This window comes from Culex quinquefasciatus, chromosome 3 (assembly GCF_015732765.1).
Source record: "Culex quinquefasciatus strain JHB chromosome 3, VPISU_Cqui_1.0_pri_paternal, whole genome shotgun sequence".
Taxonomy (NCBI): domain Eukaryota; kingdom Metazoa; phylum Arthropoda; class Insecta; order Diptera; family Culicidae; genus Culex; species Culex quinquefasciatus.
In genome coordinates, this window is record NC_051863.1 from 30,685,640 (window position 1) to 30,701,168 (window position 15,529).

The following is a 15,529-nucleotide window of genomic DNA, read 5'->3' on the forward strand; positions in this document are numbered from 1 at the left end:
ATGGGACCCCAAGACGGATCGAATGACGCCAAAACGGACAACATCGGTTCAGCCAATGTCGAGATAATCGAGTGACAATTTTTTGATCAACATCCCACCACACACACAGACATTTGCTCAAAATTTGATTCTGAGTCGATAGTTATACATGAAGGTGGGTTTAGGACGTCAAATTAAGAAGTTTAATTTCCAAGTGATTTTATAGCCTTTCCTCAGTAAGGTGAGGAAGGCAAAACTTAAAAATTTCAAATAAATTTTTAGTTCAGTCAGCTGGAAACAATTTAAAACGCACTTCCCTGCGTCTAATTTTTTTAAACTTGTTTTTAGATTGTTTTGAAAATATTTTGAGATTTAACATTGAGCGCAAGAGTTTTTTTCTTTAAAAAAAATAATCTTAGATTGCAAACCGACTGTACTGCTGTATTATGTATTTGCCGAGAATTTTTTTCATTGAAATGTTGATATTATGGCATGTGAATTTTTTTTTTAATTCTGAAATTTTTCAAAGTTTTATGTTTTTGAAATTTTGTAATCGAGAAATCTCGACCGTGAGGCGAGAAATATTCTTTCGATCTAGTGCTGTCATCATTACGACTTTTGAACTCAAAAATAAAAAAAATAAAATTCATAGAAATTAGCTCTGAAGCCAATAGTCAGATTTTCAATTGCAAAAAATTAATCTGTTGTAAATTTGGTGGATTTTTTCGAAAACAAATATTTTGAAAATTTAAAATAAACAGAAAATAAGAAACTGCTTAATATTGAATTAAGTTACATGTACACTCTGGATAAAAAAAATCTGAGGAAATGAATATTACGAATTGATTTTCTGGTGGACAAACCTACATGGCAAAAGGCAAATTTCGTAAAAAATATCAAAAACAACTAACCCAATAAAATATTTCAAGGCATGGGCCTGAAGACCCGTCCTCGGATTTCCAGAGATTTTGCAACAAAGTAAAAATAAACTAATATATACTGCTTACTTACTTTATTAATATAATTGTTATTTTAGCAAATAAATATGATTTTGGTTACAGAAAATATTTTCAACGATACAAAATGGCGAACTTTCTAAACGTAATTTCATAATGTATTATATTTATATCATATTGTTATAATGGATGCTGCAGCAAATTGCATTTCTCTGCACTTGTCGCTCAGCTGGAATCGTTATTTTTGTTTGCCATCACGATATTCCCCAAAACTCCTCTTAATCCGCAAACGGATCCAGACTGCTGTCGTAGTCCTGCTCGAACGGATTGCTAGCCGGCGTCGCCGACGCTGTCACCACCTGGCTCGGCTTTTTCGTCGGCGTCGGTTCCCCGGACGCAAACGGATCCTTGCTCTTATCGTACCTAACTTCCTCCCCGCCGTCGTCGTCAAACGGATTTTTAGCCACCACCTTCGCCGGAACTTTCTGCTGTGAGGCTAGTGCAGACGGCGGCTTGGGACTGCCGTACGGAGACTGTTGACGCTTTGGGCTGCGATCGTCGCGCAGACGCAGTTGCTGCTGGGTCGTCACGAGGCTGGCCTGTTGTTGGCGCTGCCGGATGCGTTCCTGTTCCATTAGGCGAAGGCGCATTTCGCTGGTTTCCTGCGCCTCAAGACGGAGTTGGCGACTGCCTTCGTCCTGGCGGAGACGCGCCTCGGCACCGGGACCGTAGTTGGCGTACGGCGTTGGCGCAACGGTGGCCGGTGGTCTTGGGTTTGGTTGCTTCGCAGCGGGGGCACGTGGTCCGGCGTCGGTTGGTGTGAGCAGGGACTGAAAATGGAATTTTGGTTTAGTCTTTTATAATCACAACTTGATTATTCCAAGCGGTTGTTATATTGCGATCGAAATTTAGATCAACTTTCGTTGGTCAACGTAAATTGACTTCTCTTAAACGCTAATATTTGTGTTATTAACATTTCCGAACCCCACTTAAAAATTATTATATTAAAGCATTAGCATAAAGTCTCCTAATAAATATTATTTCTGTTAATTTTTATTCTTATATTCATTTGAATCCTTGAAATTCTTAAAATTCTTAAAATTCTTAAATTTTTTAAAAATTTTAAAATTCTTAAAATTCTTCAAATTATTAAAATTCTTAAAGTTCTTAAAATTTTTAAAAATTTTAAAATTTTTAAAATTCTTAAAATTCTTAAAATATTTAAAATTCTTAAAATTCTTAAAATTCTTAAAATTCTTAAAATTCTTGAAATTCTTAAAATTCTTAAAATTCTTGAAATTCTTGAAATTCTTAAAGTTCTTGAAATTCTTAAAGTTCTTGAAATTCTTAAAAATTCTTAAAATTCTTAAAATTCTTAAAATTCTCAAAATTCTTAAAATTCTTAAAATTCTTAAAATTCTTAAAATTCTTAAAATTCTTAAAATTCCTAAAATTCTTGAAATTCTTGAAATTCTTAAAGTTCTTGAAATTCTTAAAGTTCTTGAAATTCTTAAAATTCTTAAAATTCTTAAAATTCTTAAAATTCTTAAAATTCCTAAAATTCTTAAAATTCTCAAAATTCTTAAAATTCTTAAAATTCTTAAAATTCTTAAAATTCTTAAAATTCCTAAAATTCCTAAAATTCTTGAAATTCTTGAAATTCTTAAAGTTCTTGAAATTCTTAAAGTTCTTGAAATCCTTAAAGTTCTTGAAATTCTTAAAATTCTTAAAATTGTTGAAATTCTTAAAATTTTTAAAACTCTTCAAATTCTTAAAATTCTCGAAATTCTTGAAATTCTTAAAATTCTTAAAATTCTTGAAATTCTTGAAATTTTTGAAATTTTTGAAATTCTTGAAATTCTTGAAATTCTTGAAATTCTTAAAATTGTTGAAAATCTTGAAATTCTTAAAATTCTTATAATTCTTAAAATTCATAAAATTCATAAAATTCTTAAAATTCTTGAAATTCTTAAAATTCTTGAAATTCTTGAAATTCTTAAAGTTCTTGAAATTCTTAAAGTTCTTAAAGTTCTTGAAATTCTTAAAATTGTTGAAATTCTTAAAATTTTTAAAATTCTTCAAATTCTTAAAATTCATGAAATTCTTAAAATTCTTAAATTATTAAAATTCTTGAAATTCTTGATATTTTAATATACATAAAATTCTTGAAATTCTTGAAATTCTTGAAATTCTTGAAATTCTTGAAATTCTTGAAATTCTTGATATTCTTGAAATTCTTGAAATTCTTAAAAAAATTCAAATTCTTAAAATTCTTGAAATTTTTGAAATTCTTAAAATTCTTGAAATTCTTGAAATTCCTGAAATTTTTGAAATTTTTGAAATTTTTGAAATTTTTGAAATTTTTGAAATTCTTGAAATTCTTGAAATTCTTGAAATTCTTGAAATTCTTAAAATTCTTAAAATTCTTTAAACTATTAAAATTATTAAAATTCTTGAAATTCTTAAAATTCTTAATATTCTTGAAATTCTTGAGATTCTTGAAATTCTTAAAATTCTTAAAATTCTTAAAATTCTTAAAATTCTTAAAATTCTTGAAATTCTTGAAATTCTTAATATTCTTAATACACATAAAATTCTTGAAATTCTTAAAAAAAAATCTTGACATTCTAAAAATTCTTGAGTTCTTAAAACTCTTAAAATTCTTAAAATTCTTGAAAATCTTGAAATTCTTGAAATTCTATAAGTTCAAGAAATTCTTAAAATTCTTGAAATTCTTAAAATTCTTAAAATACTTTTGAGATTCTTAAAATTCTTGAAATTCTAAAAACTCTTGAAATTCTTGAAATTCTTAAAATTCTTAAAATTCTTATAATTCTTATAATTCTTAAAATTCATAAAATTCTTAAAATTCTTGAAATTCTTAAAATTCTTAAAATTTTTGAGATTCTTAAAATTCTTAAATTATTAAAATTCTTGAAATTCTTGATATTCTTAATATACATAAAATTCTTGAAATTCTTAAAAAAAATCTTGAAATTCTAAAAATTCTTGAATTCTTAAAACTCTTAAAATTCTTAAAATTCTTGAAAATCTTGAAATTCTTAAAGTTCAATAAATTCGAAATTCTTGAAATTTTTGAAATTCTTGAAATTCATGAAATTCTTAAAATTCCTGAAATTCTTAAAATTCTTGAAATTCTTAAAATTCTTGAAATTCTTGATTTTTTTGAAATTCTTGAAATTTTTGAAATTGTTGAATTTCTTAAAATTTTTAAAACTCTTGAAATTCTTGAAATTTCTAAAATTCTTAATGTTCTCAAAATTTCGTAAAATTCTTGAAATTTTAAAAAATTATTACAATTCTTAAAATTCTAAAAAATCTTGAAATTCTTGAATTTTTTAAAAAATTTGATGTTTTGGAATTCATGAAATTCTTGATATTTTTGAAATTCTTGGGATTCTTGTTATTCTTAAAATTCCTGAAATCCTTAAAATTCTGAAAATCTTAAATTCTTCAAATTCCAAAATTTTTAAAAAGTTTTAGATTTATAAATTTTTATACTTTTAAATTTTTGAGTTTTAAATGTTTAAACTTTTAAATTATTAAGTTTAAAATGTTTAAACTTTCAAATTTTTATGTTTTTAAATTTTTAAACTTTTAAATTTGACGTTTTTAAATTATTGAACTTGTAAATTTACCAGTTTTTTCAATTTTAAAACTCTCAAATATTTAAATTTTTAGTTTCAACTATATTTCAATTAGAAGGCAAAACTATAAAGTTATTATTATTTTAAAATTCTGATATTCTTGAATTCTGAAATTCTAAAATATTGAAATTCTATGATCCTAAAATTTTAAAATCTTATTTTTTTTCTTCACCTTAAGACATAATACAATATTATTATTATCCTAAAATTCTTTGCTTTAAATTTTGTGTTGCTTACTTTTTAAACTGAAATATTTTTTTTTGTAAAAAACGGATACACTTAAAGTAAAAAAAAGATATATTATAAAATTCTTTAATTCTCAAAATTTAAATTCTATAATAGTAAAAAATTAATAAAAATAGCTTATCGAGAAACATGTATAACATAGACAAAAAAAACAAATTCCGAGAAAAATCTGAATTTTTGAATCCAAGAATTTTAAAATTTCTAGAAATGCAAAATTAAAAACAAGACTTAAAACTCGTTGAAAACTTCAAAATAAAAATAATCAATTTGGTTCACTGTTATCCTACAATTCAATAAATCATAAAATTAAAAAATAAAACAATCAAGTCATAAATGTTTAATTCAAAACGATACTTAATCCACCTTCAGGTGGTTGGTGCCTTCCTCGCATTCATAATATGAATATTATATTGAATATTGCATCGTTCCCGAATAAAGGTTTCAGATCTTCAATCTTTCTGGCTCACCGGTATGTCTTTTGATAACCTATCTAACGATAGTTCGCATGATATATCAAGACATTATTTTTATCAAAATAAATGAGAACTGTTTTCAAAAGAAATTATAAATAACATGTAAGTGCTTAAAAAATGTTGATAGGGTAATCAGATTTTCCATATTTTGGGCTCTTTGGGAAGGTCTTTTGATTACCCATCCATCGAAGGGTCGCATGACGGATCCGGATAAAGGTTCAATCAAAATATCTGAGATTCGGTCTCTAATAAGTGTTAAATTAACACTTAAGTACTCATAACTTTTGATAGAGATGTCAGATCTTCCATGTTTTGGACACATTGGAAAGATCTTTTGATTACCCATAAATGGATGGGTCGCATGATAGATCCGGGCAACGTTTTTATCAAAATAGCTGAGATCCGGCCTATAAAAATTGAATAAATAACACAAAAGTGCTCATAACTTTTAATAGGTTCGTCAGATCTTCAATGTTTCAAACTCGTTAGAAAGGTCTTTTGAATGCCTTCCTGAAAATGTTTGAAAAATATTTACTAAGGGCTTGTGGGACCCCAGGACGGATTGAATGATACCAGAACGGTCCAAATCGGTTCAGCCAGTTCGGAGATAATCGAGTGCATTTTTTTTTCGGTGCACAGACTTAAAGACATACACGGTAAACGTGAAGGTGGGTCTACGAGGTCGAATTAAGAAGTTCATTTTTCGAGTGATTTTATAACTTTTCCTCAGTAAAGTGAGGAAGGCAAAAAAAAATAAACTGAAAAAAAATGTTTTTTTTGTTGAGTAACATTCAAAAATTAAAACAAAGACTGAAAAAACAAAATCTGAACCAAACATAAAAAAAAATCAATTTCATGCCATCCACATTAACGACCCCCGGGTCTTTTGTGGTCTCTATTGCAAGTTTCTGCTCGAACCTAGGAGTCCGAAGGCTTGAATGGCTAGAGCACCCACACCTCTTTCTACTCCAAGGAACCTTGCACCCCAATGTTTGAACTGACGACCACCGGAGTAGGCTTGGTTTGGTGTGTTGTTTGTATTTATGGCATGGAGACGACTCCTACACCTGAAATGACTTAACGGCCTAACAACCAAGGCCGGGACCGACATTTTACTTCATCATCCGATGGAAGGTTGCAGCAGATGGGAATCGAACCCAGAATCATCCGCTTACAAAGCGGACAGCGTAACCATTCGCCACGCACTATGATGAGTAACATTCAAAAATTAAAACAAAGACTGAAAAAACAAATTCTGAACCAAAAAAAAACAGTTTAATATCATAATTTGAATGTTTGCGTTTTTTGTGTAAATTTCTAAAATATGTACCTTTAACAATCTCAAGCCTGCTAAAAATTCGGTTTTTTTTTCAGCTAAATACAAGCTAAATCAGAGCCAACGGCTGAGATTTGTACACAAAAATTATGTAATAATATATGAAATCTTGTAAACGTATATTTTAATACGGTTTTCTGATTTTAATTTCAATAGTGAGGTCAAATTTTAAAATTTCCTTTTTATAAATTTAATTAAATTATTTTTTGTCAGATGCGGAATTGATTTTGAAATCTGATATAGTTCAAATAGATTTTTTATCATTTATACCTAGATCGTCAATTTCAATATAACGATCGCTTGCAGTAATCAGCTTGTTAATCTCTTCAGTTTCATCCCTCAGTTTAGTTCGCTTTCATTTCTCAAGGGAAATTTATGCAAACCTCAACCTTGAGTCTAATTCTTTTTAATCGAACATCACCGGGATTTTCCTCTCTAGATCTAGAACCTACCTCCGATCGCCCATCCTCTTCCTCCACAATCAACAGCTTGTTGAACAGTCCCCGCCCAAAGTGTTCCGCCACCACGGAGAACGGCTCCGGCGACCGATCCAGCAGATTATGGAACGCCTCATGCTGCCCGCGGGATTCACTCTGGGCACGCAACGCATCCATCAGCAGAATGTTCTTCTTGTTGCACACCGGACAGTCGCGCTCCGTTTCCGAGTAGCCGCGAATGCAACTAAAACATACGAGATGATTGTTAGTAACTTGAAGAAGTGAGTCTTGAGGTGCGCGCTTACTCCTGGTGGTACGAGTGCTTGCAGAGGAAAAAGAGCGCCGGCCAGGAGAGGGGCTGCTTGCACGTGTCGCAGACCGTGTTCCGGAACTCGACGTTGCCGTGCTGCAGGTGCGCGATGTGCTGCTTGATGGCGACCGACTCTTCGCTGTACTTGCGCGTGAGTTCCGCGTCGTGGCGCGTTGCGTCCTGCTCCTTCTGGAACACCTGCATGAAGTAGTCCCGGACGGGAAGGAGAGTGGGCCCGCTTTCGACGGCCAGGCAGTTGAGGATTTGGAGCGGGGCTTGCAGCTTTTCTTGGGCTGGAACAAAAAGAAAATCGTGGTGAATATTGTACTCGATCGTGATTTCGTTCGAAATTTCTCGATCTACAATCGACAAATTACGACTGACGACCAAGGAAATCTCGATATGTGATTTAAGAAATGTAAGGCTAGAAAAAATGTTTTTACCTTCCTCACCTCAATGAGGAAAGGCTATAAAATCACTCGAAAAATGAACTTCTTTATTAGACATCGTAGACCATCCTTCACGTATACCTATCGACTCAGAATCAAATTCTGAACAAATGTCTGTGTGTGTGTCTGGATGTTAGTCCGTGCACCGAAAAATATGCACGCAATTATCTCCGGATTTGCTGAACCGATTTTAACCGTTTTGGTCTCATTCGATCCGTCTTGGGATCCCACAAGACCCTAGTTAATATGATGAAGTTTAATAAAGTACTTCAAAAGTTATGCTAAAAAACGATTTCGTATTAAGTCCGGAAGATTGTAAATAGCGTAGTTTTTGAGAGAAAACTCGTCATGTAATACATTTTTAAAAAGGTATTTAAAAAACATTTCCAACGAGTCCAAAACGTTGAAGATCTGAAAATCCTATCAAAAGTTATAAGCACTTAAGTGTTATTTATGCACTTTTTGGAGGCCGGATCTCAAATATTTTGATGAAAACGTTGTCCGGATCCACCATGCGACCTGTCTTTGTATAGGTAATCAAAAGACCTTTCCAATAAGCTTAAAACGTTGAAGATCTGACAACCCTACCAAAAGTTATAAGTGTTATTTATACACTTTTTAGGCCGGATCTCAGATATTTTGTTAAAAATAAGTCTTATTTATACTCTATTTTTTGAGGCTCTGTAGTGTATTAACTTTATGAATGTAAGGAAGGCACCACCCACCTAAAGGTGGATTAACCCTTTCAGGCCCAAAAATCAAAATTTTCTGAAGTAGCCTATAATTTCGTATGGCCTTAAGGATCATTTTCCAATCATTAACTAAAAAAAGATTTTTTTTGAAAATTCAGGCCTGAAAGGGTTAAGAAACGTTTTTTTTAAGTTTATTTGTCGAGAAAAGAAATTTAAAAAAAATATGATATTTTCGTAATTTTTTTATCCTTATTTTTTTAAACCGTTGGTTGTTGGAAAAGCTTTCATATTTTTTAAAATTCTCACAGATTTTGAATTTTCTGTTGTGTTTAAATGTTTTAGTTGTTCATACTGTTTTTGCAGTTTATTAAACTTTTAGATCCTTAATTTTTTAAACGTAAATTTATAAATACAAAAGTTTAGATGAAAATGTTAAATACAAATTTGTTAATCTTTCAAAAAAAAATCTAAAAATTAAAATAATTTTGATTTTTTGAGTTCATACAATTTTATAAACAACGTTAATTTTGACAAGATTTTGATGTATCTTAATAAAAAAAATGTTTTAAAGGTTTATAAAATTTTTGAAACTTCTAAAATTTCAGAACCTTAATTTATTAATTTTTAATTAATCAATTTGTTATTCCATAATTTTCTAAAACCGTAAAATTTTGGAGAAGTTTTATATTTTTGAATTTTAGAAAATATAAATTTTTTAATAATGTTTCAAAATTTTAAAATATTTTAAATTTTTGAAATTTTTGAAGTTCTTGAAGAGCTAATTCTTATTTTTTCAAAACAATAGATTTTTAAAATGCATTTATATTTTTTTTTAAATTTTGAATTTTATTTCTGATGTTTTTAAAATTTATGATGTGTTTTTTATTTTTTGATTGTGCAAAATATTTGAAATTTATAATATTTTTAAAGTTTTTTTTTTTATTTTTAGAGCAGGCAAAAACCTTTCTTACTAATTTAAATATATCTCTGAAATTTTAAATTTTCAGTCGTTTTTATTTTTTAATTTTAAATTTTTAATATTTTTGTGCTAAATTTTTTTGAGAAGTTGTAGTATTTTTTAAACTTTGAATTTTCTTTCTAATGTATTTAAATATTTTGCTTTTTTTGAAATTTTTTGATTTTTAAAATATTTTTTGAACTTAAAATTATAACCAAAACTTTCAAAACTAAAATAAAAAAATAAAAATAAAAAATATTCAAAAATCCGAAAAAAAGCCAAAATGCTCCAAAAATTGAAAAAGCTTAAAAAATTTAAAAAAACTGCAAAGGTTTAAAAAAATTAAAAAAGACATTTTAAAAATATCTAAATCTAAAAAAATCAAAAACAGCAAAAACTTCAGAAATAAAACTGAAAATTAAAAAAATATAAAGCATCTTCAAAATCTAACGTTTTAAAAAAAACAATAGCTTCAAGAACTTCAAAAATTTCAGAAATTTCAAGTATTTTAAAGATTGAAAATTTTTAAAAACATCACAAATTTTAATAAACGTTATTAAAAAGGAGAATGGGCAAATTTGGTCCAAGGATGTACACGAACGGGACCAACTTTTTTCGAAAGATCTCTCTGAGACATGAAAAAAAAGTCTTCTGGACCAACTCTCTAAACCCCGGGGTTCAAAAGTTACAAGTTGTTGAAGTTAGAGCATTTTGGGTTAAAATGTACAAAAAATCGTATTTTTGCTATTTATAAAATCATTCATAAAATCTCTGTTTCATTATGGATTTCGATTTTCTTGACTTCATTCGACGCGAATCAGTAAAAACTATGAGTTCTGATATATCTTAGCATGATTGAAACATGATTTCTCTTGTTTTTATCCGTTTGAACCGTTTGTGCAAGAGGCATCCCATAGAAACAAGTCGAAACTTCAAGGTTTTGAAACCGGGTCCAACCCAGACTGCTTCAGTGAGTATGGAAGGCTTCAGTGCAATGTTGTAACAACTTATTGGGATGGTCTGAGTCATCCGAGAACTCCTTGGAGTTAAGACCGGTGATTCTACCGCCGTAACAAGCAAGATGTCGGCGGTTTTTGACCACGGATCATACCCGCATGGCTTCAGTGAGTATGGTAGACTACTATGCTGATGTGTTGGAGTGTCCTGGGTTCTCCTAGGACTCCCTGGAGTTAAGATCTGTGGGTCTACTACCGTGACAAGCAAAATGTCGACCGGTTTTGACAACGGAACATACCCGCATAGCTTCAGTGAGTGTGGTAGACTACTTTGCTAATGTGTTAGGATGTCCTGGGTCATCCAAGGACTCCCTGGAGTTATGATCTGTAGGTCTACGGCTGTTACAAGGACTCTCTGGGATGGTCCAGAACATCCCAACATAACAGCAATACAGTCTGAAATACTCACTGAATCTTTGCGGTTATGATGCGCGGTTAAAAATCATCGACCTTTTTCTTGTTACAGTGACCCAAATATCTAAACTCCTAGGATGACCAAAGACATCCCAACACATTAACAAAGCAGTCTACCATACTGTCTGAAGCCATGCGGGTATGATCCGTGGTCAAAAACCGCCGACATCTTGCTTGTTACGGCGGTAGAATCACCGGTCTTAACTCCAAGGAGTTCTCGGATGACTCAGACCATCCCAATAAGTTGTTACAACATTGCACTGAAGCCTTCCATACTCACTGAAGCAGTCTGGGTTGGACCCGGTTTCAAAACCTTGAAGTTTCGACTTGTTTCTATGGGATGCCTCTTGCACAAACGGTTCAAACGGATAAAAACAAGAGAAATCATGTTTCAATCATGCTAAGATATATCAGAACTCATAGTTTTTACTGATTCGCGTCGAATGAAGTCAAGAAAATCGAAATCCATAATGAAACAGAGATTTTATGAATGATTTTATAAATAGCAAAAATACGATTTTTTGTACATTTTAACCCAAAATGCTCTAACTTCAACAACTTGTAACTTTTGAACCCCGGGGTTTAGAGAGTTGGTCCAGAAGACTTTTTTTCATGTCACGGCGAGATCTTTCGAAAAAAGTTGGTCCCGTTCGTGTACATCCTTGGACCAGCTCCTATACAAATTTGCCCATTCTCCTTTCTTTGAAAAATCTTAAATTTTTAAATTTTAAGCTCTTTTTAAAATGTTCGATGTTTTTGACATTTTTGTTGTTTTTGGGTTTTCTGTAGTTTTTTTTTTAATTTTTGTAGTTTTTTTTATTTTTAAGTTTTTTGGAGTTTAACAAAAATAATTCATGAAATTTTTGAAGTTTTTTGAAAATGATCTATGATTTTTTTAAACGTTTGTTTTAATTACAAAAAGATGTTTTTTCGTTTAATATTTTTAATTTTAAACGTTATTTTTGGAAAAGATTTCAGGCCGTTGCAAATATTTTTCTAAATTTATGTACCCTAATTTATAAAATTCCGATGTACAGCACAGCAAAAAAAAATCGCAAAAAATATTCCCTCAGTACTTAGAAATTTTTGAAACTAAAGATTGCAAAACAACTGGACAGGTGTATAATTTAGAACACTCTTTTCATTAGGCTGGTACAAATATTTTTAAAAGTTTTTGTCTACCCCCCTTCAAAATTGGCCCGAAAAATCAGGGGGCAAAAAAAATATTTTTACAATAAACTTCAAAATATAAATGAATATTCAAGGGCAACCAGCTGAAATCAAATTAAAACACATTCTCCTGCGTTTAAAATCATTTTTAGCATGTTTGGGTTTATTAAAAAATCTTAAGACTTTTTGAAAATTTTCGATGCAAAATCTTTTTTTTCGATACAATTTTTGTTTTTGTCAGATTTTAGATTTTTTGAAAACTAATGATTGCAAAACAACTGAACTAGTGTAAAATGCATTTTAAAACACTTTTTTCATTTAAATGTGAAGTTTATGGCTTGGTATTCAATTTAAAAAATATATTTTTAAATTTTGAATTTTAGGTTGTTTTAAAACAGTGAATTTTTCAAGTTTTCCTTCTAAAAACTAATAACAATTTAATTCAAAAAATAAAATATGAGCAAAAAAAAAATCCTAATTTCTTTAATTGATCGTAATTTCTCGATTGTTAGTTGTAATTTGTCGATGGTAGATCGTAATCTGACTATCGAGAAATCTCGAACGTGAGTCGAGCAATTAAGATCAAGTGCAATAATCCCCCGGAACATCTTTTGAAAGTGGCTATCGTTAACGAAGAAACGCTCAACTCACCGATGACTTGCAGCACCTGCGACAGCAGCTTCGGCGGAGCGGCCTGGTCGTTCTTAAGTCCATTCAACGCCAACAGCCACAGCGAGGCATCGCTTTGGCCCAACTTTCGGCAGCACGCCAGTAGGTTCTCGTAGTCTCGATTCTTCAGATAGTGCCGCACAATCAGATGGTGCAGTTTGTCCTCCTCGTAGAGATACATGACGCCGGGCCAGAACTGGTGCACCCGGCACTGGATCAGCACGTGGCTCTTGTCGTACCGGTCGGCGTTCTGCTTCAGCGTATCGAGCAGCTTGCGCTCCACGGCCGGGGCTTCGCGCCACCGGTGCAGATAGTGCTCGATCAGGCTGTTGTAGACGAACTTGCTGCACGAGGGCAGATTTAGGATGAGATGTTCGAGAAAATCGATCAGGAGTTCGCTGTTGGAGAAGAGATGCACGAAGTCTTCCGGGTTGCCGCGCTCGCTGTTTAGGCCGTTTTCCAGCAGGAAGCTGGAGGTGAGGTCATCGCCAAAGTGGTCCTGCAGGGCGCTCGTGCCCAGGTCGGTGCGGACGTAGTCCGTGCAAAGTTTCTTCAGCAGGGCGATGGTTTGACCCGGGCAGTGCTCCATCAGGAGAAAGCCGTACTTTTTAACGTTTCGTTCCGCTTCGTGGAAATCCAGCTGGGAGATGTACTTCAGGGCGTCCTCGTAACGGCACAGATCTTCCGTCAGGATGCTCAGACAGAGATCGTGCTTGCCGTGCGCTTTGGCCAGCGCGAGAGCCTGCTCAACCGATGCGTTACGACAGACCTTGATGGCCACGTCAACGTCGAACAGGTTCAGCTTATTTTCGTTCTCCAAAAACTGTTTCAACTGCTCGGTCCTGTCCAACCTGGTGAAGCAGTTCAGCAGCAGCGTCGTGTGATCCGCACTGGCACGACCAGACTTGTGAATCGCCTGCAGGTAATCCGTCAAGTAGTGAATGTGACGAGCGTCCAAAAAGCGTCGAATCACGTACGAAGGCTCCAAAAATCCAATCGTCTTGGTGTACTGATCAACAGACCCGGAAAAGTCCCCCTTACTGTACAGATGATCTCCGTACTGCTTGAATATCCCGGCCAACCCGTCCGTGTCGTACTGATTGCTCTTGGCGATCCGCACCGCAATGTCGTACAAATTCTTCTTAAACAGCAAGTTCAGCTTGCTCTGCAGGTCCTTCTCGTCCAAGTGAAAAATCTGCTTGTTCTCAGTCAAAATATAGCACGAGCCAAACTCCGTCAGAATCGCCGCCACCTCGTCAATCGGACACGTGTACACGATAAACTTGTTCTGAATATCAATCACGGTCAGCACAAACCCAGCCCCGTTCGAGCCGCTAACCCGAGTATTCTTCGACACTATCAACAGGTGCGATCGGAACCACTGCAGCAGCGTCTTCTTGCCGTCCAGGGCGTAACACGGCCCGCGCCCATCCGACGTGTAGCAATACACGGCATCATCTCGCCCGACCATAAAGTGGCCCTCGTTGTGACCGGTTTGCAGCGCGCAACAACCAACCGGCGATTGCATCGTGTCCAGATTTATCCGAATCTCCTTGTCACGACTCTGCAGGTTGTACAAATACACCCCCGAATCGGAGCAGACAAACATTTGCGTTATCTTATTAAAGTGCTTAAACGCAATCCCGCTAATCGATGCCGTCCCCGCCGTCAGCTGCTTCAGCGTCTTCGACCGATCCCTACTAACATCCCCCCTGTAAAGCGAAATGTTCCCCTTGGCAAACCCAATCGCCATAAACTGTCCGCCTTCGGAAACCGCAAGCGCACTTGGCACCGACACCATCGTCCGCACCGTCCGCAAGCACTGCGCCCCCGCAATCGCCGTCACCTTCCCCAAATTCCACACCTTAAACGAGGGTCCATTAATGTCCTCGCCCACCGTAACCAGCAGGTTGTTCTGTTTGGAAATGTCGCACAGCAGAATCGAGCCCTCGTGGCCCTTGAAGGAGATCGGTTCCCAGCTCCGGTTGAAGCTGTGGATCATCCCCTCCGAGTCGCACATCACGATCACGTTGTTACCGCTGGCGGTGGCCGTGATGCGTGCGTCCTGCAGCGTCTCCGCGACCCGGTCCTTGTCGACGCCCTTCCGCAGGTCGAAAAAGGTAAACTTTCGCCACTGGGGAGGAAAGGAAGGCAGAGGCGTCAGCTTATCACTTCTAATTACAGAATTTAAAACGTCTTACCTCGAAAATCGCCATTGCGAAGGCTCAATTAACGCCAAGTGAACGATAGAAAACTTAAATACTAATTTTTAACACCTTAATCACAAATTACTAGCAAAAGATTACCAGAATTTTGAATGTTTTGATGAATAATCGAACTTTTTTCGCTATCAGCTCCCACCCATCTGTCAAAATCACCTTTGTTTTGGTGGCGCAGGGCTGGACACGGAGGAAACTCTCCTCTGCTTTCACACGCTTATTCAAAGTTACGCAATACACTCAAACCCCAATGGTTTGACACCAACTGTTGTCAAACGGGGTCACTTTTTAGTTTGACACCCCTTTTACACGGAGTTCACACACACTACCAAACTTTTTTTTTCAAACTTCATCATCCCGGTACGAGAATCGAACTCACGACCTCTGGATTGGAAACCCAGCACGCGGCTAGTCGAAACCCATCCCCTACCGGTCAGTATTCCCAGTGAGTAGAATTACTCTTTGAAGGGATCTGACTTTGCCGAGCCAGGCAGGAATCGAACCCATCACCTTCCGCTTACAAGGTGAAACCCGTAA

The 15,529-nt window shown here is 34.2% G+C and overlaps 1 protein-coding gene across 1 annotated transcript; it reads right to left on the reverse strand.

Moving 5' to 3' along the window:
- Positions 1-1,071: 1,071 nt before the first annotated feature.
- LOC6035028 (vacuolar protein sorting-associated protein 11 homolog) lies at positions 1,072-15,146 on the reverse strand. Its single transcript, XM_001845221.2, has 5 exons — positions 14,975-15,146; positions 12,756-14,907; positions 7,401-7,698; positions 7,111-7,339; positions 1,072-1,765 (listed from the first exon to the last, which is right to left on the reverse strand). The coding sequence occupies exons 1-5, from the start codon at positions 14,987-14,989 to the stop codon at positions 1,214-1,216; spliced, it is 3,246 nt and encodes a 1,081-aa protein (XP_001845273.2). The 5' UTR covers positions 14,990-15,146; the 3' UTR covers positions 1,072-1,213.
- Positions 15,147-15,529: the final 383 nt, after the last annotated feature.

Excerpts from the sequence above, each read along its gene's own strand:
- LOC6035028 (XM_001845221.2), bottom strand. Across the intron at positions 7,340-7,400 it reads AAGCACTCGTACCACCAGGA|TTGCATTCGCGGCTACTCGG; the intron begins GTAAGCGCGCAC and ends CGTATGTTTTAG. Across the intron at positions 1,766-7,110 it reads AAGAGGATGGGCGATCGGAG|TCCCTGCTCACACCAACCGA; the intron begins GTAGGTTCTAGA and ends TTCCATTTTCAG.